At 47.7% G+C, this 21,964-nt stretch overlaps 1 protein-coding gene across 10 annotated transcripts; it reads right to left on the bottom strand.

The window, feature by feature from the left end:
• Window positions 1-1,989: 1,989 nt before the first annotated feature.
• LOC111936164 (uncharacterized) lies at window positions 1,990-16,388 on the bottom strand. 10 transcript variants are annotated; one of them, XM_086853859.1, is made up of 20 exons: window positions 15,936-16,377; window positions 13,962-14,326; window positions 13,417-13,546; window positions 13,202-13,295; window positions 12,102-12,252; window positions 11,389-11,551; window positions 10,593-10,718; window positions 9,566-9,634; window positions 8,606-8,728; window positions 8,167-8,322; window positions 7,530-7,583; window positions 6,991-7,208; window positions 6,082-6,158; window positions 5,829-5,939; window positions 5,086-5,172; window positions 4,224-4,331; window positions 3,909-4,030; window positions 3,475-3,597; window positions 3,037-3,079; window positions 1,990-2,889 (listed from the first exon to the last, which is right to left on the bottom strand). In XM_086853859.1, the coding sequence occupies exons 2-20, from the start codon at window positions 14,203-14,205 to the stop codon at window positions 2,812-2,814; spliced, it is 2,277 nt and encodes a 758-aa protein (XP_086709985.1). In that variant the 5' UTR covers window positions 14,206-14,326; window positions 15,936-16,377; the 3' UTR covers window positions 1,990-2,811. The 10 variants fall into 10 exon arrangements, with proteins under 10 accessions (XP_086709985.1, XP_086709983.1, XP_086709984.1 ...); XM_086853857.1 differs by lacking the exon at window positions 15,936-16,377 and adding an exon at window positions 15,293-15,502; XM_086853858.1 differs by lacking the exon at window positions 15,936-16,377 and adding an exon at window positions 15,289-15,495.
• Window positions 16,389-21,964: the final 5,576 nt, after the last annotated feature.

Below are 21,964 nucleotides of genomic sequence, written 5' to 3'. Positions count from 1 at the left end.
GGGTTATCCCGGTACCCCCAGGGCTCTGGAACTGGGGTTATCCCGGTCCCCCCGAGGGCTCCAGGGATGGATGCGGGACAGCCCCAAATCCCTGCTCGCATCCCTGATCCGTTTCTTTTCCGTATCCCTGCCCCGATCCCTTCCCTGACCTTTTCCCGCATCCTTTCCCTCATCCCTTCCCTGATCCCTTCCCCGGTCCTTTCCCGGATCCTTTCCGGATCCCTTCCCTGATCCTTTCCCTGATCCCTTCCCTGATCCTTTCCCCGATCCCTTCCCTGATCCTTTCCCTGATCCCCTTCCCTCTGTGCTGTCCCCCCGGATTTTGTGGCTCTTCCCCGTTCCCTGGGAGAGTCGGGAAGTTGGGAATGAAAAGCCGGGAAAGCAGCAGGAGGAGGAGGAGCGGCAGCAGCGAGAGGCTGGGACGGAACAGGCGGGGGTGAAAGGACCCTTTAAGGATTAAAAATTAAAATTAAGGATGTGGGGTTTGTAGGGAAGGACAAAACGATCCCCATTTTCTCCAGGCTGAGCCCTTCTTCCCAGGTCCCTCCTGTTTGTGCCATTCCAGGAATGTTCAGTCCCCAATTCCAGAGGGTTTTTAGGGAAATCCAGGCTCAGCCTCCAGCAGCAGCGAAGTGTTTGGGCTGGAGGGGTGGAAACGTTCCTTAAATACACTGAGAGTGGATTTCTGTTCACTGCACTGGGAATAAGTGAAGCAATTTGAAAGAGTTAATTAGAAATAAAAGTAATTAATTAGAAATGTAAGCAATTAATTAGAAATGTAAGCAATTAGTGGATGAGGAGGGTCCTTGGTGCTGCACAGGTGACCCTGCAGTCCCCAGGTAAGGCAGGGACAGCTCCCTCTGGAGCTGGGGAGGACATTCCCCCTCCAGACTTTAGGAAAATCCCTTAAATCCACCATTTTCAGGTGAAATGTCACCATTTTCAGGTGCAGTGTCACAATTTTTAGGAGAAATGTCACCACTTTCAGGTGAAAATTCACATTTTTTAGGTGCAACGTCACAGTTTTTAGGAGAAATGTCACTTTTAGGTGCTGTCACTTCTTCCCAGCTCAGCTCCCTCCACAGCCTTGGAGCTGCGTCTGCTCCAACACTGGGATGAGGCAGCTCCAGGGCCCCATTTCCTGCTCCAAAGGACATTTTCCCATTTTTAATGAGTTTTGTTCCTCTCCATTTCACCTGGAGCAGAGCTCAGCCTTCCTTCAGGATGATTCCAGCCCCAAAGGGAAGCGCAGAGCTCCAGGAAAGGTTTTTCTCATACATAAAAAATTAAATCATTATTTAACAGGCTGCTCCTAAGGAAGTGCTTCCCAGATTTTCTGTGCCAAGGGGAAGAAATCCAGGTAACAAAGGTGACAAAGCACCTACCCCAAATCTGTTCCCGTTCCCTTTTTGGGGTCCTGGGATGGGGGATCTGGAGGAGACTCAGCCTGGCCCAGTCCAACCCCCAAAACAAAAATTCAAACCTCAAAAAAACCCCCAAACCTGACAGCCAAAGAAAAATCTCAATTCTAAAAAACTCTAAGCCGCCCCAAATCCCCCAATTTCCTAAAAAAACTTAAATCCTCCCAAATCCCTCTCAACTTCAACCCCCCAAAACCCTCCCAACATCCTAAAAAGAAACCCTACCCCCCAAAACCCTCAATTTCCTAAAAAAACATAAACCCTCCCTAAAAAAATTCCACAAATCAAATCCCAACAATAAAATAAACCCAAAGCAAAAAAAAAAAAATAGAGGCAAAAAAACCTCGAAGCCAAAAAAAACCCAACCACAAAAACCCAAAAAGCCCCATAAAACCAGGACCAAAAACACCACAACCCTCCAAGAAACAGGACCAAAACCCAATTAAAAAAAAAATAAATAAAACCACAGAAGACTCCAAATAAACAAAAACCAAAAATAAAAAACCCCAAACCCCAAATAAACCACCAAAAAAAAAAAAAAAAAACACCCAAAATGCCAATGCAACAATGAAACTTGAACAGTTTTAATTCCCAAGGTGTCCAATTTCCATCCAGGTGCATTTTTTTTTTTAGGAAATTTGGGCTGACAGGAGGTGCAGAAGCCCCCAGACCCCTGGAATTGTGCAAAGTGCAGTTGGTCACATATTAAGGTTTGTTTTCCTGCTTGCCCAAGCAGAGCAGAGAGGGTCAGAGCCCAAACCAGGCTTCAAAAGGTTTTTTCATCTCCCCAGGTCGGAGTGAACTCCTAATTCCCCCCAGAATTAGGATTTGGGAAATTCACAGAGGCACCAGCACCAATCTAAATCTTCTTCTCAGCAGAAAATAAAAGCCCAGCCTGAAATCAGGATTATTCTCAAATAAACTCAGCTCTTGGCTGCCCCACCCTGGGGTTGTAAAGCTCAGTTTTATCTTCCAGCCTCCTGGTTTAGAATGAAACCCAAAATCAGAGCACTTGACCCCAAAACTGCTGCAGAGGGAGTTGTCAGCTCCTTCTCCTGGGTTAAAGCTTTTCCCTCTCAGCAGTTTGGTTTGTGTCCCAACAGGAGGAAAAATCCTTTGCTGCTTCCTGCTCCATCTGTGTTTCCCTGCTTTTCTCAGCTTCTGGAAGCGACTCCAACCTGCTGCCTCTTCCAACAACTCCTTAATATGTGGAACTGCCAACAAACTCCCAAAACGTGGCTCTGTTCCCACTGCAGAGCCAGCACAGTCAGTTTTTAGCTGACTGTTCCTGGAGGAAACAACAACAGCAAACCCAAGGAACTCTCCAGGAAGAGACTGCTCAGATGCAAAAAAAACCAAATGGAAAACATTCCTGAGGATTTGGTCCAAATCAGAGCTTCTCAAAGGCACTGACAAACTTGGAAACTTCGTGGTGAACTGTGGTGCCAAAGGGGAGCTGCCTCAACCCCTGGGAAGAGACAAAACACAGAGAATTCCCCCTTCAGGAATGTTTTGGGGTTTTTTTTATACAAAATGATACATTTCAATATTTATTTGATAGGGGTTTTCATTGATCTGCTTTGCTGTTCAATCCTATGAAAATTGGGATACTCACTGATTCGTGGAAAAAGGTGCAGAGCTGCTTTGCCCAGGGACATCTGAAACAGAGAGGAATTCCCACTCATTCCCTCCCAGCTGGCCACAGGTGCAGCCACTGCTGGCTTTGCATGACTCAAAAACCCCACAAAAATCCAACAGTTCACAGCTCCAAGCCAAGGTGAGCTCAGATTTATGGGAAAGTGATTGGGGGAACCCCAGGACGTGAAGGTTGGGCTGAGGCAGTTCCAGGGGGACAATCCCAGGATTTCAGGAGCTCTGGGGCAGTCCCAGTGTGACAATCCCAGTATTTCAGGAGCTCTGGGACAATCCCAGGATTTCAGATGCCCTGAAGCAATCCCAGTGTGACAATCCCAGGATTTCAGGAGCTCTGGGGCAATCCCAGGATTTCAGGTGCCCTGGGACAACCCCAGGATTTCAGGCTCCCCTCACTCACAGGTGCAGGTTCTCTATGACCATGTTGAGGCTGAGGAGCCCCACGGATTGCATCCTCTTGTGTCTGGAGGTCAGGAACAGGCACAGGAACTCCCCCACGTACTGGGGACCAAGGTTCTCCCATCTGAACAACAAAACCAGAAGGGTTGAGGCACAGGAAGTTAACTTGGCATTTGGGAGAAGAAGACAATTCCCACATCCAATGGAATCTTATCCAAACCCCAGCCAGGAGATTCTCCCAGCACTGCTGGAAGCCAAGGGGGCTCTCCCAGGGATGAGGGAAGCAGCTGCTCCCCAAATCAGGATGAAGGAACTCCAGCAATTCCACCTGTGCATTGCCCAGATTTCCACCCCTGACTCAGCCCAAGCTGCTTCCCAGGAGCTCAGGTGATCCCTCTGCTGCATTCCCTGCTCTGGGAGCAGGGCCTGACTCACACTCTCAGCATCATGGCTTTCTCCCGACTCAGATCCCTCAAAAGCAGGTTGGCAGTGCCACACAGGATGTGCTCCTCATAGGAAAGTTGGTCCAGCAACAGCCTCAGAGGCCAGAAGTTTTTCTAAGAGATAAGATTTGATCAGTGATTTAACCTCAGCACCAATCATTCCTTAAAATAAAAAAAAAAGAAAAAAAAAAGATTAAAGTCAAATTAAATGTAGCTAAAACCTCCAGGACCATGGTTTCATCATCACAGCATTTTCAAAATGATTTGTTTTAATCTCTTAGAACAGGAATCAGTTTCTAGGACTTACCCCAAAAGCCAGGACTAGCTCTATGAAGGAATTCAAGTGGGGCAGGTCACAACAAAGCATCTGCTGCACTGCTTGCACTGCCAGGATGAAAGAAGCCTCATGGTGCAGCTACACAAGAGACAGCAACAAGGAAAGAAATGGATTTAACAGCCCCTTTCCCTTTATTTATCCACTCAAAACCAGCACTGAGCTCCTCCAGTTCAGCCAGAGAGCTTGGAGGTCACACAACAAATCCACAAGAAGCTCCCCAAGAGTTAAAAACCAGGGGAATGGAACTGGGATTTTATTTCTGGTGCTTCTCAAAGTGCTCAGAGAAATGTGAAATCTCACACAGGTGCAGAAATAGGGAATTAAAGGGGGAAAAAAATCCAGCTCAGGAGTCACATATTTGGAGAAGAAACTAAAATTTCCTCCAAAAAAGTAAAAAAGAATAAGGCAGCTCCTTAGATGACTTCAATGAACATAGAATTTTTTTCCTGCCACCTTAAAACAACTTCCACATACCTAAAACTCTTCATTTAAAAGAAATTTAGAACTTCTGGGCAATCTGAGTACTGACACGAGAAGCCCCAGTGTCCTGTCTGAGCCAAACCCTGGGAGAGGTTAAGACACAATCAATTATTCCCAGCCCCCCTCCTTTACAAATCCATAAATTTGGACAGGGATACAGATTCCTCCTGGATTGAAGATGTGCAGAGCAGAAGAAACCCTCATTTCTTTACCTTCCTATCTGCTCCAGAGTTTAGACCTAATCTTAAACTGATCATCCCCCAGAAAATCCTCCAGGCCCCTCCTAAAGGTTTTCTTAATAAGCCAACATTCTTCACTGCTGGGAATAAACTCCTTTGTTGTCATCACTCACCTCACCAGTGAAAATAGCAGATGGTAAAGAGACATTAACTCCAGACTTGAGATCCTTCAGGAAGTTGGCACTGGCAGCCAGCACATTCTGCAAGGGGACAGTGAGGGACAAGGGTGGCAGATCCTCCCCAAACCAACCCCAAACTGTGCCAGAAATGGGATTTTAATGTGCTTCTCAGTGATTTTTTTCCAGCATTTCTGCAGAGGGTGGTGCCTGTTCCACATCACACTCAAGGGAAGTTGAGGCTCTACAGCACCAACCAAACCCTATCAAAAATTCTTCCGTTTTTGTAGGGCTGAGATGGAAAAATCACCCCCTGCCATGGGCAGGGACACTTTCCTCCATCCCAGGCTGCTCCAAGCCCTGTCCAGCCTGGCCTTGGGCACTTCCAGGGATCCAGTGCAGCCACAGCTGCTCTGGGAATCTGTGCCAGGGTCTGCCCACCCTCCCAGCCAGGAATTCTGGCAGTGGGAAGCCATTCCCCCTTCTCCAGGCCCTTTCTGATCTGATCCAGCTCCCCATGAGCAGATCCAGAACCAGTCCCAGGCCCTGAGCTGGGAGCAGAATTAACCCATTTCCAGGTGCCTGGAACATTCCTGAATCCCCACCCAGAGTCACCCTGGGCACAGGAGCACGGGGTGAGGCCCTGGAAGTTAATTCTGGCATTTGGGAGGAGGAGTAAATTCCCACATCCAATGGAATCTTGTCCAAACCCAGGAGATTCTCCCAGCACTGTCTGGTACCTCTTGGAAGCTAAGGGGGGGCTCCTTCAGGGATAAGGGAAGCAGGTGCCCCCTCTTCTCCAGCAAATTGCTGCTCCCCAAAATCATGATGAACGAACTCCAACATTTGGGCTAAAAAAACAACAGAACATTTGTGTTACCAAGTGAAACCTGCTCAAAGGGGTAAATTCCTCAGAGAGAGGAAGGGTCAGTAAATCCTAGTGCTCTGAAGGAGTGGGAACAGGAGAGAAGAGGGAATTTTGGCCTCACTCACGTTCCTGTAGAGTGCCTCGCTGCTGTAGAGCAGTTTGAGTGCCTGCTTAATTAGCACAGTGTTCCTCAGGGGAGATCCTGCAGGGATGGAAATGAAAAGAATCAAACCCAGATCCTACACACCTCAAAGAACTCCAGAGCAGGAACACAGCCAGGATATTCACCTGCTCACAGACCTGTTCCTACAGAGCCAACAAGTGTTTGCAGCTGTTTTACACAGGTTTGTTGGTGGAATACATAAATAAATGCCACGAAACACAGTTCTGGAAAGCTGCAAAGAACTGGACACAGTCCAGACAGAGCCAGGTGATCCCAAAGGAAGTGTTTGTTGTGGGTATCACACCACACCAGGGATCTCACACTTCCAATCACACCACTCCCAGGGATCTCACACTTCCAAGAATTCTGCCAGCAGGGAACAACCCCCAAATCAATCTTTCATGGCAGGAGATACCCTGAGAAGCAGCAAGTCCAGGACAGATGATGACAATTACCAGAGCTAATGACTCTGATGATGAAACATTTCCCATCAGGAGGTTTCCTCCTCAAGGTCATGGCTGAGCCACAAAGCCAAGTCCCCACTGACAGTGGCCATGCTGGCAGGGAATGAAGGACTTTGGATTTTCTTTTAATTCTTTCTCTTCCTCTGCTTTCAGCAGAAGCTCACAGCTGACAAAATGAGTGTTTTGAGCAAAGTGAACCAAATAAATCCACGCTGCACTACCAAGTCATCCTTCCTGCCTGCTGCTCTCATGGTTTGGGTTGGAAAGAACCTCAATCCCCACCCAGTTCCAACCCAGCACTATCCCAGGTTGCCCCAAGGCCTGTCCAGTCTGGCCTGGGACACTTTCAGGGATCCAGGGGTCTCCCCACCCTCACCCAATTCCCAGCTGGAAGGGAGGACACTTGCCAGCTGTAAGCCAGGGCCCTGTCTCCAGCATCTCATTCCCAGAGGGAACACAGCCTGTCCTGAAGATCTTGAGGTAGATCTTGAACTGGCAGGGAGTGATCCTGCAGGCAGAGCAGCAGGCCAGGCTGTTCACAGGGATCAGCAGGGAATGGGCAGCATCCAGGAAATTCCCAGTTTTGCACAGGTAGAATGGGATCAGGTCCCGAAGGTCGCGGAGCCTGCGAAGAGGAAATGAAGGTTTGGGTTTCATCAGGATGAGGTTTTGGTGGGATTTGTGGAGAGATCTGATTGGAGAGAGGGGGAAGGAAAGGGAAGAAAAAGAGGGGAAAGGAAGGAAAGAGAGAGGAAAGAAGGGAGGAGAAAGAAAGGAAAAGGAGGAAAAAGAGGGGAAAAGAAAGGATGGAAAAAGAGGGGAAAAGGACATGAGGGAGAGGGAAAAGAAGGGAGGAGAAAGAAGGGAAAAGGAGGAAAGAGAGGGGAAAAGAAAAGGAGGGAAAAGGAAATGAGGGAAAGAGAGGGAAAATGGAAAAGCCATTTACCTTCCGTTTTCACTGCATTTCACAGCTCTCAGGTACCGAACAACCTCCTTGTACCTGGGGAGGAAACCAGAAGGTGAGAAGGAAGGGGAAGGAAGTGGAAAACACTTCCTGCAATGAAAGGAGAGCTTCCCACACGAGACATTGCACAGCAGGACAGAAACACAGCTGGAAATAAAGCCCTGGAGGTTATCCCCAGGTTATCTCAGCTCTGGCAAGGTAACACTAGAGGTTGCCTTTCAGTTGAATTCTTTAAGTGGACTGGATGATTTGGAATATTGGATTTTCTGGAGTACAGAAATCCCTCTGAAGACCCAGGACAGGCTTTTCTGGCTGCCCTCCACTTGTCAGCCTTTGATGAAGAAGAATTCCTTGAAAAATGAACGTGCAAAACCTGTAGGGTTTATGGAGACACAGAAATGAGCCACTCCAGCAATCTATTTTTTGGTCCTGAGGCATTCCAAGGCCTTTGAGAAGCTTCAAAAAGTTCCTGGCCTTGCCGAGAAAAAAAAAATAAATTAAAAAAAAGAAAAGTAATTCTTTGTTTTGTTTTTCCTGATTATACCAAAGCAAAGAGGTTTGGAACTGTCAAAATAGAAGAACTGGAGCTCCCAAAATGAGAAAGCCAAACCAATCTCACTTTTTTTTCTCCAGCAGTTTCTCCACTCGAGCTTCCACAACAGGGAGTGCCTCCCACAGGTACATTTTCCTTCCTTTCTGTCTTCTCTGCCCAGTGATGTTCTGCCCTTTTAAAACTGTGGTCAGTAACACGTGATCCCAGTGCAAAACATTCAAGCTGGAAGGATAAAAAGAATGTTATTTTTAACTGTGTTTTGTTGTACATTGCTAATTAGCTCCTTTAAGGACTGGGAAGTTTGATTATTAAAACATTTGGGGGTTTAGAGCCCAGTTCTGGGGGGAAAGGAAATAAATGTTAGGGAGAACAGCTCAGGCATGGCGTCAAACAACAAACAAGGAAAGCAGGAAATACTGAAATATTCCTGTAAAATTCCACTTTTATTATCAGGGAAAGAACATTCCACAGGCAACTGGATCCAAACAGAAGCCCAAGAACTCACCTGTTTGTGAAGGCAAAGCAGTGACAGGGAAGGGAGATGGAATGAAAAAAGTCAACAAACTTTTCATAGAGAATTTTTGGGAAGTCACACAACACCAGCATCCTCTGCAGCCGGGTTGTGATCCTGTGATTTGAAAAGAAAAACAATTCAAAAAGGGTATTTTAAAATGAGGTGAGTTACTAGCAAATTGTCTTTATTTTAATTATATGGGAGACTACTCAAGTTTGGGGTTTTTTTTTTAGTTGGGATCTGTATTTGAATTTCTGCTTTATTACTGTGTTGTTTAAAACCAATGTTCTGTGAGGTTTAAGCTTTAAAACAAAGATCTCCAAAGAATGTGTACAGCAAAGACTTCAAACTGTGCTGGACCTGAGCTCCTGCACCATTCCCTGCTACTGGAACCATTTTTGTATTAATTGGTAAGTGGAGATAAAAAAGAAGAGCTCACTCTTTAAAATTTTAGCAGAGAGGTAAAGAAACTCTTCCCTTTTTTGTTCCAAATAAGAAATTAAATCAAAACTAGCAATTTAAAATGAAAACTGCTGAAAGATTTAGGTTGTACCTGTCTGTTCTAGTTTTGCACTACACTGTCATTAGTTCCAGAGAAGGTGAGAATATAGAACTGGGCTGGAAAGAATTTAATTCTTCACTCATCAACCTTCTGTGACAGGTGAATCTGGGGGGAAAGGTGAAGGATAGAGCTAAAATGGGAAGTGAATTAAGCCAAGGGAGCTGGGTGTCCTCATTCTCCAGCCTCTGGGGGAGCTTTTCCGTGCTCCATCCCAGTGGAATCCTGCCAGGCTGCTGCTGTGACCTCTCCCAGCCACAATTCACTCCTTGGTGGAACAACCACGACCTGCTCTGGCCTCCCACATGCCTCTGAACAGAGGATCTGTCACTTGAAAACGTATTTTAAAGCCAAGCTCAAAGCTCTGCAGCCAGCAAGGAAACCAATCTTACCTATGGAACAGAAATGGGACAGCGATCCTTAGGGAAGCAGTGTGGCCAAGGTTCTGGCAGTTCCTAAGCCTGGAAAAAACCAGCACTAATTAATGCCCAGCTCCCCTTCCTGCCTTTTCACCTTCTCTGAACTCAACTGTTGAGAAAAACACTTTGTAAGGAGAAACCTTGGGAGCTGGCATGCTGATAAAATTTCCTACAAAGACAGAAACAAGTGCTAAAGTGCAAAACACAGTGCAAAATTCCCAGGTAGCAAATGCAGCCTGCTCCTCACAAACCTGGATCAATTCCTGCTTCAAACCAACCCAGACATCATCTCCTTCTCTTTTACCAAACCCCCCGAATTTACACCCCAAAATGTTCAGGTTTCACCAAGCAAAGCTCTTTGTGCTGCTGAAAAATGTTCTGCTGTGTTGCTAAGTGTAACTTCGAGGCTCTAAGATTAAATGCTGCTAAGTGTTATTCCCCTGAAATCGTTGAATTTTAAGCTAAGCTTAAATTAGGTGTAAGGGCTGTTTCTTTGTTGAATTGTTCAGTTTAAGGTATAATTTAAAGTGCTGTTAAGCGGGAGTGCTGTTAAGCTTTTAAGGCCGAGTTGCTTTTATCTTTGCTTTTCCTTTTGTCCCACACTCCCCTCGGTGGTTCTCGGTTCGTTTCCTTTTCTGAATGCCTGGATTATGTTCGGGTTTGCTGTTGCTTGTTTTCCTTTGTTGTGCCTAAGCTCTCCTGTAAGCAGCAGAGCAAATTTTGCCAACCAACTTTGTTGTTTTGTGTTAAATCTGCCTTTCCCGTGGCAGGGATTCTTTTAAGTCATCTCTTAACTTTTTCCTCTCACATCCAACCTCATTTTTTCCCCCAAATCTCACTTCTCCCTCAGTGTGTTCATCCTCCTCTCACTGCGCTGCAGCCCCCACTGGGATTCTGACTTTCCTTAATCCCAATAAACAAACCCCCAGGATTCTCCCACTAATTCCCCTCCCCTGGAGCCAAGAAGGAAGATCCCTCCACTCTGTGGCCAGGTACTTACAGAGCAGGGTCTTTGTGCAGGGCGATCTGTTTAGCTGCTCCCAGCAGCATGACAGCAGCAGCTTTGGGGCTTTCTTGTTCTGCCTGATTTAAAAATCTTGTTACCAGGTCGAAAACATCAGAATACCTGTGAAAGTCAAGTGGCCTGTAAGATCAAGACTCTGCAACAACCAGACTTCCTAAACAAATGGTAATCGTGGCCATCCCACAGCTTGAGAGCAGTCAAGAGCCCTGCCTTGCCTTCAGAGGATCTCCAACACACTGAGAAGGTGCTGAGAAGGCACAACCAACGCCTCGGGTGTTTTGAAGGTTTGTTATACCAGTGAAAAGGTGAAACTCGTTCTAAGAAAGAAACTGGTAAAAATCCCAGAATGGTTTGGCTTGGAAGGAACCTTAAATCCCAACCCCAAAACTGTCCCAGGCTGCTCCAAGTCCTGTTCAGCCTGGCACTGGGCACTTCCAGGGGGATCCCAGCTGCTCTGGGAATCTGTGCCAGGGCCTCCCCACCCTCCCAGGGAAGGATTCCTTCCCAAAATCCCACCTAAAGCCACCCCGAAGCCCAGGCTTTAGGTCCACACTTTCCCAGGTTACAATAATCAGAGATCATCAGGTGTCCTGCACAGCACAGATTTAAATACACATTAATTTTAAACTACAAGTTTACAAGTGCAATTTATCTTGATGACCAACTCAGTTCTCTCAACTCTATTTTTGCTACCTCAGGTGCCACAATTCCAATTATAATTCATTAAATAAATCAAAGTTGCCCTGACAAACCCAAATTTGCTGTCATTTACCTGTACACCACCTCCAGGTTCTGTGAGCTGCAGACACTGCACTGCCCTGGGGGCAATTTTGGTTTGCAGAAGCATTCATGTCCTGGGGGACACATCCTTTCTCCTGTCAGGTACTTGTTATAGGCTACAGAAAGATCCTTGATGAATTTTTCTAGGAGATCTCCTACAAGACAAGATCAAAAGAAAGAAAAAAATGCACAAGGAGTTTTGCATGTTTTTTACAAAAACAAAAGCGAAAGTTTCCCATGTGAAATTATTTAGGAAATTGTTTGCATCCAGGTTTGTTGGTCAGGAAAGCTTTGTTGCTGAAGAGGGGAGGTTTAGGAGGGACATTGGGAAGGAATTCCTGGCTGTGAGGATGGGGAGGCCCTGGCACAGGGTGCCCAGAGCAGCTGTGGCTGCCCTGGAAGTGTCCAAGGATGGGGCTTGGAGCACCCTGGGTGAGTGGGAGGTGTCCCTGCCCACGGGAGGGGGTTGGAATGAGATGATCTTCCAGCCCCATTGCACCCCAACCCATCCTATGACTCTCCCAGATGGAAAAAAAACAGGAATCTGCACCAGCAAACCCATCCCTGGTCGGAGCATGCCAAAAAGCAAGCAGGCACAGCAATCTGCTCCTTAAAAACTCCCCAAGGATTGGTGTGGAGCAGCCAAGCTGCTCCTCAGGCCAGGGCCTGAGCAGCCCCAGGTCCCAGGGGGAGGAGAGCACCAACCCCCGTGGCGCAGCTCTGTGTCCAGCTCCAGCAGCTCCAGGTTGAAGGTGGCCAGGATCCCAGCTAGGGCAGAGTTCCTCTGAGCCTTCCAGAAGTTGCTTTTGTTGTGGGCATTGCAGTGGCACAGGGAAGGGGCTGTCCAGAGCTGGCACTGGGTTACAAAACACAGAAAAAACCAGAGGGGTTGTTGGATTCTCGTGTTTTCCCCTCAGCACTGAGTGAGGGGGTCACAATTCCCTTCGTCCTTCTTGCACCTGAGTAAATATTTTGACAGGTAACAATTTGATATCATGGCAACCATTACAAAAAAAAAGTTTTTTACTGATCAGGTGTCATTGCTGAGCCCTTCACAGAGACCCTCAGGGCTGGCACCCTCTCCACTGGAAACTGGAACAGTCTTTGCATGTTCACCCCAACTTTGCTCACAGCTCAAAGTCTTCTGAAACTCACTGAGGGTCCAAACAAATAAACCACCCCCACACAACTCCCTCCACTCCTGACTCCAGTGAGGACAGTCTAAAAAGCTGACATTTCTCTCATTCCTTAAAAAAAGGTCTGATTTAGTAATCTGATTTCATGAAATGCAATGAGTGCCCAAAGCAAACAGGACATATAATAAAAATAAATGTTTACTCCAACAACTGTCCAGCCTAGGAATAAACCCCAATAAAACCACACTTTTAGTAGTTACTGGGAACTGTTAATCAGATTTCCTGTATTATTCTCTTTGAGTCCTTAACTCTTTCCTGGGAGGGTAGAATTACTGACTCCTATCCTATTTCTTTGCCAGCTATAGTAAAGGTATTGTTGTGCACTGCTTTATGCAGCCTGCTGTAGTTCTTTGTTTTATCCTGTGTAAAAAAGTAACTGTTAAAAGCCCTTTCACAGTTCCCTCCTGCCTATTCAATAAATATATACTCATATAAACTCATTTTATATTAGACCTGACCTGCTGTCCTCCAGAATTTGGGAACCAAAGTGATTTAGGTGCAGTCACCTGAGCAGAGCTGCTGCCAAAAATCTGAGATTAAGACAGGACTTGGCTGAAGCTCTCACTTGATCCCCAATTTTGTCTCCTGCAAGCTGTGCCCTGCCCTTACCTTGGCAGCCAGTTTGTCACAGATGTAGCAGTAGCACTCGTCACAAATATCTGCGTTTTCCCCAAGGGGGGAGGAAGTATCACTCTCTGTTCTCCTGCAAGGTTGAAAACCAGGTTATTGAGGAAAAATCACATCCTTACCCAGCTCTACAGCTGTTTTCAAAGCTAAATGTGGGAAATGGGGCCCCAAGGGGGATTGCCCAGCCCTGGACATACTGGAAGGGGTGTACGGTGCAGTCGTGTCTCGCATGAGGCATCACATCTGCTTGCTTGCAGTAGGTGACCACCAAATCCCCTTCCTCATCCACCATTTCCTCTGATTTATTCTCTTCCAGGGGAGAGTTCTCTGTGGGAAAGAGAGCAGGAGGTGTAAATCAGTGTAAAGGCAGCTACAACTTCTTTAGAGATTACTGGTATTTACTTTTTGAACACTTCAAAGCACTTTTTCTTTTTTGGATCTGACAGAAGGGCACACAAAACTTCCACGCACTGTCAAACCAGAGGGTATGAAACAAAAAAAAGAACCCAGCTGACATTGAAAAGGCCCAGTCTGAACTCAGTTTGAAGTTATTTTAAAACTACACAGCAGCAGCCTTTAAAGGAGTGCCATCAAAGATATCCCCACAAATTGGGGATTTCCTCCCTGGTTTTATTCATTTGTGCAGCACAAGGTCAGGATTTCAAGCATAAGACAGAATTAATACAGTTTATTCCCTGAGCCTTTCAGGGAACTCCAGCAGCAGCAAGGGAACAGTTCTTACCTTGTGGCTCGACAAGCAGGACAGAACTCCCTTGGGTGCTCTCCCCTTCACCATCATCATCTGGGCACTGCACTTCATCATCATCATCATCACTGATCAGGATTATGGTCTCCTCCTCTTCCTTTTCTGATGGCCACATGGCCACCAACTTCCAAATTGGAACTACTTGGCAGCCATCAGGGTAACACTGACTGTCCATTTGCACTTTTAAGGTGTTTTCCTCAACAGGGGAAGAAAAAGACATCTCCAAGACCCAAATTCTTCTTCTCTATTGGGTAAATTACACTAGAGCCAGAGATGTCTCATCCTCAGTGCACTCAGCAGCTCAAAACCCTCTGGAGCTTCCCCCCAGAGCTCAGAGAACCCTGAAAATAAGGAGAGGAAAAAAGGAAAAAATTCAAATATGAGATGAGCCTTTCTTCTGGTGGGTTTGATGGGACTGGCTGTGGAATGACAGGGGAGTGAGCTCCCACTGACAGGGCAGGGTTAGAGGGGATTTTGAGACAAATCCTTCCCTGTGAGGGTGGGCAGGCCCTGGCACAGGTTCCCAGAGAAGCTGTGGCTGTTCCTGGATCCCTGGAAGTGTCCAAGGCCAGGCTGGATGAGCCTTGGAGCATCCTGATCTATCGGAAGGTGTCCCTGCCCACGGCTAGTGGTGGGACTGGATTGTTGGAAACTACACAGCTTTAAATTTGGGACCAATGAATGGGAATTACTTTGGGTTTTGTGTGTATAAATCTGCAAAGTGTTTAGTAAAAAGCCGTCTGTATATGGAATATTTTCCGTGGCACATCCTGGCCAGAATAAAGTAAAGCCCGACTCCCTATCACTACGTGATACTGGAGGGGTTTTTCTCCTTCCCGAATTTTACTGACAGGGATGAACTTTAAAGTTCCTCCCATCCCAAACCATTCCAGAATTCCACGATAACAACTCCTGTTAACAATTCGAGCTGTCCCTTAACCCTGATGTCACCAGGAACACCCAGCACAACACCCTTACTCCTTTCTCCCAAAAATTCCAGCGCGCTCCTGCCCACAGCAAGCGATGGGAGGGAAAGCTTGAGGACCGATTCTGAGCCAATTTTATATTCTGCTCCAATAATAACCAGCCGAAGAAAATCTAGGAAGGATTTTAACTTAAGCAGAAGTTTCCCGTGGCAGGGGGTTGAAACTGGATGATCTTCAATGTCCCTTATTTTAATGTCCCCTTCCCTTCTCCTCCCTCCTCACCCCAAACGCCTCACGCACCCCCACGCCCCAACCACCCCCTCCCAACGGCCCCACCGCACCCCCAGCCCAACCTCCCCACAAGGAGCTCCCCCTACCCACTCAGCCCTTCCAGCCGTGCAGTTTTCCCCGCAATTCCCGGCGTTTTCTCGCAATTCCCGGTGTTTTCCCGCAGTTCCCGGTGTTTTCCCGCTCCCGCCGCCCGCCACTCTTTGAAGGCCCCGAGCGCTTCCGGGACAGCGACCCCGGGACCGGCCCCGCGCGCCGCTTCCGCCCTCACAGCGCCCGCCATGTTTGGTGAGGGCACTGCCCGGGGGCTGGCGCAGCTTCAATAAAGTTCTGTAAGTAAAAACTGCTAAATAAACGCTTTATTCTCCACAGAATCGGCATCCGCACAGCGCCTAGCGGGTGCCGTCCCCTGTGTCCGTCACGGTGGCCCCGGTGCCATCAGGTGCGGGAAATGCAGCGTCCACCAAGAGACGGGAGAATTCCCGCAAAAATCAACTTTATTCGGATAACGGAGACAGCCCACTGCGCCATACCTCTGTGGGGTCTCTGTGGAGTTTTTGGGAGACACAGTCTCCTTTTATCCTCATTTCCCTCCTCTTTTCTCCCCTGGCTGAGGCAGTAGGAAGGTACAGTCCCAAATATTACATATTCCCCCTTTGACACGTATCCCCCCATCACGCCTTCTATGACCATCAATACTCGATTTAAGCTAAGCCTGGATGAAGTTCATACTCACAAATTTATTAAGCCTCCACGTTTTTCCCCGAAGCTCCAGCTGCTTAACTCTTCCACGACTCTTCCCGGTTTGAAGTTCTTAAACCTCCACAGGCATTCCCCCCCCTCCCCGAACTTTATTGCTTCTTTTCAATTCAGGCTTTAGTAATAACTTTAACACCCATTTCGCACGGAATTACCGAGACCCCCACACCCTTTCTACCAGCACCTAATGGACTCTCACATTTAGTTGCCACATAAGAGCAACATGTCTAATTATTGAGACACCCACACCCATTCTGGCAGGACCTGATTGGTTCTCCCAAATTATTAGTTACATTTTTCATTAGTGAAGACCCCCACACCACTGGGGTTGCCACACCTCGAGTACTTTGGGCAGTTTTGTTCACACAGAATCACCAGGTTGGAAGAGACCTTGAAGATCATCGAGTCCAACGCAGCCCAAACACCTCAAGCTGTTTCTTTAACACATCCAGGGATGGTGACTCCACCATCTCCCCGGGCAGACAATTCCAGTACTTCATCACCCTTTCCCTAAAAAAACTTTTCCTAATATATCCAAGGTAAATTTCCCTTGGCTCAGCTTGAGTCTGTGTCCTGTGGTTCAGTCAGAGCTGAAACCACCCTTCAGGGACTTGTGGAGAGTGCCCAGGTCACCTCTGAGTCTCCTTTTCTCCAGGCTGAACAACCCCAGCTCCCTCAGCCCTTCCTCACAGCGTTTGTGTTCCCAGCTGTCACTGTCGGACACAAAATCATTCACACAGATCAAAGTGAGATGAAAGAAGAAGGAAGCTTATTTGTTCTTTCAGTATTTATAGGTTTTCGACAACCTGACCAGATAGTCAGCTTACCACCTTCCCAACCACACTGGCAGTGAGAGACATCCATCAAAAGGTACATCTTTAATGGAATGTATAAACACCTGTGTTTACAGTTACTTTCCTGGGAAAGTAGCTAGAAATTATGAAAACAATATCTAAATGTCTGATTCTCAGGGTGACACCCAGCCCTTCACCAGCCTCATTGCCCTGTGGACAGGCTCTCCGTGTCCTTCCCAAACTGAGGGACCAGGACTGGACACAGCACTCAAGGTGTGACCTCACCAGTGCCGAGTACAGGGCAAGAATGAGCTCCCTGCTCCTGCTGGCCACACCATTCCTGATCCAGGCTAGGGACATCGTCCTTCTTGGCCACCAGAAGAACTTTGCTGGCTCATGTTCAGCTGCTGTCACCAGTACCCCCAGGTCTGGGTGATTTTGGGTTGTTCTCCTCCCAGTCCTGCTGTCACCACTTCTGTCGTGACATCAGCGAGGAAAAGCCACATCCAGCAGCTGAGGCTTCCCCCAGTAGATGGTACCAGAGCTCCACACAGCCTCAGCCAGGACTCGAGCTCAAAAAATGGGAATTGTGAACCAGGGAAAGCTGGAGAGGGAAAGCTGCGATGTCTTAATGTGCTGCTGGCACAGGGAATGGAGTTTTCGAAGGGGGAAAAAGCCGATGGGACCTGTGAATAAAATAAAGATATTTTCTGGTGTTCAGGGCAGCAAGTGCAGTGTGTTTGTGGTTAAAATTGTTCAGCAAGGTGATGGTGTTACAGCACCTGGGAGGGAAGGTTTGAGGGCTGATTCTGAGGGAGGTTTTCACTAATAATAATCAGTTAAAGAAAATCTAGGAAGGATTTTAACTTAAGGAGAAGTTGCCCATGGCAAGGTGTTGAAACTGGATGATCTTTAATGTCCCTTCCAACCCAAACCATTCTGGGATTCCAATCTTAAAAATGAAGTGTCCTGATACCTCTAATTCCTGATATCCTTAATATCAGGAACTATTTAAACAGCACTCAGAGTATGATCACCTTTTCCTTCAAGCAACTGCACACCCTGTCTGAAGTATTCATGCATTAAAAAAAAACAAAAACCCTCTTCCTGCAAATGAATATTCCATGAATAATCTTTAATGTCTTTATAGCTTTCAACACATTTGTGAAAAATGTTTCAAGTTTCTGTGCTTACAATGACAAAATCTAAACCTGACACCTGAATAGGTGGCCTGGTTTCAGCTGTGTGGGGCATTTTCTAGAGACAGAATTTCCTCCCTCTTGCTGCCTCCTTAGCACCACACGGTTTTAGCAACCTTCAGGATCTCAACACAGCGATTTGGGGGATGAAATGAAGCATGGAGATAGCAGGGAGAAAGAAATAACAACAGCAGAACTGGCGCTTGGCCAGAAGATTTTTCTCTAAAACTCCGCTCTCATGCAGAAATTCCTGATTCTCTGCCCGTGGCCGGGAGTTGGAACTGGATGAGTTTTAAGGTCCCTTCCAACCCAAACCATCCTGTGATTCCATGATTCTGTGAAGTCCTGGGAGATGATCTTATGGCTAAATATGGTCAGGACTTGAGTGCTGTGCCTTGTCCAAGACACAGCGACATCGGTGGTTCCTCTTTCCAGATGAAGAGTTGGCGGCAGCGGATTATTTTTAGTGGTGTGGGTGTAAAATATTGAATTTCACATCGCCTGAGCTCGGTCTGCTCTGCCCTGGTGGGTTTTGTGCCCAGATCCAGCCAAGCTCGAGCTCTGGGGCTGACATCATGGAATCAGAGAGTCCTGGAATGGTTTGGGGTGGAAGGGACCTTAAAGCTCATCCAGCTCCAATCCCAACACCTTCCATTATCCTGGCTGCTCCAAGCCCCGTCCATCCTGGCCTTGGACACTTCCAGGGATCCAGGGGTGGCCACAGCTTCCCTGGGAATCTGGGCCTCCCCACCCTCCCAGGGAAAGTGCCAGAAATATCTCAAAATGCAGCTGGAAATGCAAACAGATTCATTTATTTGCAAGGTGATTCCCACATTCCTGCTTCCAGGAGACTCTGCAGCTGTTGGGACATTACCTGGAGACTTCAGCTCCCTGGGAATGAGCAGTTGAGGGCCAGAGGAGTGGGGTTCTACCTGAAGTCAAAGGGAATTCCTCTCTGACCACAACAGCAGACCATCAAAACATCAGCTCAAAAACCTTTCCACATCCCATTTACATTCACTGCTGCTTCGTTCTGCTGCAAAGTTTGTACTTGGTGAAAAGTTTGGGATAAATCAATGGACTGGAAAAGGCTCTGAGCATCAAAACGTCCAATCCCACCTGGGCAAGTCCTAATACAGCAGCTGAGCCCGCCTGAGCTGACTCCTGTCACACCTCTTGGCCCCAAAAATGATGCTCAGAGCTGGAAATGGAAAAGAGATTCTCAGAACTGAGCTTTTGGGAAAGAGTTGTGGGGTTTTCAAGCTTTCTCCGTGGGGTTGTGAGGGCACATCCCCCCTTTTCACCTTTGGAGAGCCCCTCAGTGCTTTGCTGTGTGGGACCAACTCAGGTTTCAGGAGGAAACGGGATTTAGGTGGTTCTAATGTGTCTGTGAGGGAACAACAGGCCCTGTTCGTACCCTGCTGTTGCTGAGATGGGAGGAAACCAGCCCAGGTGTCCGAAAACCACCTGGATTCAGGTGTTTTTTGATCAGGAGGAAGGGTTGGGATACGAACAGGCCTCACTGTGCGGGAGGGAAATGCGAGCAGAGCGAGGGTGGAGCTCAGGGCCTGCAGTAGGGGCCTGGTCCATCTCAATTAGAAACAAACTTTTACTTGAACCCTGATTCTGTGAGGGAAATTTCATTTAATTTCATTTCACTGGGGTGAAGGCCCAGCGATGTTCCCCTCACAACCTCATCCCAATGTCATTCCTGAATTCTGGTGCCGAGTTCTACCAGCTGGATGACAGCTCCGAATCCCAAAGGGGACACATATAACAGATGTGTGAGAGACAGAATCCCTTCATTTATGCCTTCCCTGAGTTTAATCACCACCAAAAAACTTCAAATCCAGGAAGAAACGGGACAAACATTCCCAAACCACAGAAAAGCCTTCACACCTATGAGATACCAGAGGGTCCACACAGGAGAAAACCCCTAAAAAGACAACTCTGGGTGGCTGACCAGGGAAGAGCCTCTCTGGGTGAGGTATAAATCCTGGTTTTTCTCTCCTCACATGGTTTTCCTGGTGTGTAGGAAAGGGTGAAAGCCTGACAGAGCCCAGTTCAGTTTGGTTTAAAAGTCCATCAGCGCTGAGGCACGAATCCATTGGAAACCAGGCTCCATCCCTTCCAGCACTGACAGGACTAACGTGGATTTTAGTGCTTGAAAGAAAACCTTCCGTTCAGCTCTTTCCTCTCCCAAGAGCACATAAAGCAGAAATGAGATGCTGTGAGAGGGATGGTGCTCTGGGTAGTTCAGAACACATGAAATGCTCTTTTTTTTTTTGGCTTTTCAGGAGGACAAGAGCCAGGCCAGGGCAGGAGAATCACGCGGAGCCACCGGTGCTGATTCCCGAGCCAGGCTGTGTGCCGGGAATGAGGAGAGGAGATGCTCCTGCCTCGGCACAGCGGCGGCCAAGAACTCTCAATTTAAGAACCAGATGAGTCTGAACCTCGTTGGAATTCCTTCAAAAATCTGCCAGCACTCTCCTCCCCGCCGAAAACCGGATAAATCCCCTTCGTATTCCCGGCTCCGAGCGAGGCCCTGAAATATTATCAGTGCTCTTTGACACCCTACCTGCCCCTCATCCCACCTGGCTTTCCACAAAATGCATTTCCTCTGCTTTCAGGGGAAAAGAAGTCGGATTCATTCAAGCCCTGACACTCCTCCAGCACTTGGGTGATCAAGTCTCCTCCGGTTTATATTTGATATTTTAATAGGGTTTCCTTTTGGCCCTTTAATGAGTTTTTATTCCCCTCAGTGCATCAGACGCTTCAGTCTGACCGACAGTTTTACTCACCCCGTGTGGAGGAATATGAACAGCCAGGACAACCTTTTCTTCCTGTGGCAAGCTTTGCTGTGCCAACATTTTTCTTCAGCTCTCAGTCGGGGGGATGTGTCCTGACCCTTTCCTTGCCCATCCTCCAGCCTCGGAGCTGGGATGTTCCCGAGGCAGGAATGCTCTCGGCTCTGGAGCAAGGAAAGAGGGAGAAAGAGAGGGAGAAAAATATTCAAAGTTACAGCAAATGTGGGGTTTGGCTCGTCTGAGCAGCTGAGTTTTGTTACTTCAGCCTCAGCCCAGGAGTGGGGGACAGGTTATTCCAGGGTGCAGTGTGTGGGGCAGGCTGGGGCTGTCCTTGTGCCTGTGGAGAGCTCCATCCACAGAAATATGGAATCACTGAAGGGTTTGGCTTGGAAGGGGCTTTAAAAACCATCCCACATCACCCCTGACGCCTTCCACTATCCCAGGGAGCTGCAGCCTGGCCTTGGACACTTCCAGGGATCCAGGGACAGCCACAGTTTCTCTGGGCACCCTGTGCCAGGGAGGAATTCCTTCCCAATATCACACCTACAGCACTTCTCTCTCAGTTTCCCCCTTGTCCCCTCACTAGAGAAGTTATTTCTGACATGGAGAGAGAGCAGATCTCACCTGAAGGCCAGGAGGTGCTCAGTGTCCTGCTGGAGCTTTCCCTGCTGGAAGAAGATCCCTCACGGATCCACCTGGGAATGGGGCACTCCCCGTACCTGAGCAGATCCCGTTTTTTTCCCCCATGGATATTTTTCCCCTGTGGATGGCAGCAGCCCCTGATGCCACAGCCGGGGTTGCTGCAGTTCTGAACAATGCTGCACAATAAATCCTGCTGGACCAAGAGGCACAGAGGGTGGTGTGGGATGGGATGGAGAGGGGAAGGAGAGGGGGAAAGGCAAAGCCACGCGAGGAACTGAAACCCCACATGGGCTGTACCTGCTCCAAGTGATCCCGGTGTACTGGACTTCTCCAGCACAGAAATTCATGGACAAATTGAAATAAAGCAAACGTTGGGGTAGAAAAGATTAACATGAAAATCTGTGAATCCTTTTTTGGGTGTTTTGTTTTTGGAATTCTCAAGGTGCCTCCTGCTGTCTGCAGGCACAGGGTTCTCAGCAGTGCCTTGTGCTTAATTCCACAGACCAAACAGAATTACAGAGCTTCAAACCATCTCTCACAGAAGGTTCCACATTAAACTTGCCC

This window comes from Cyanistes caeruleus, chromosome 17 (assembly GCF_971803275.1).
Source record: "Cyanistes caeruleus chromosome 17, bCyaCae1.hap1.1, whole genome shotgun sequence".
Classification (NCBI taxonomy): domain Eukaryota; kingdom Metazoa; phylum Chordata; class Aves; order Passeriformes; family Paridae; genus Cyanistes; species Cyanistes caeruleus.
This window is presented reverse-complemented; position numbering and strand designations above follow the sequence as displayed.

Excerpts from the sequence above, each read along its gene's own strand:
- LOC111936164 (XM_086853859.1), bottom strand. The coding sequence starts at position 14,205 with ATGTCTTTTTCTTCCCCTGTTGAGGAAAACACCTTAAAAGTGCAAATG. Across the intron at positions 7,209-7,529 it reads AAATGCAGTGAAAACGGAAG|GCTCCGCGACCTTCGGGACC; the intron begins GTAAATGGCTTT and ends TCCTCTTCGCAG. Across the intron at positions 5,173-5,828 it reads CCCCCCTTAGCTTCCAAGAG|AATGTGCTGGCTGCCAGTGC; the intron begins GTACCAGACAGT and ends GTCCCCTTGCAG.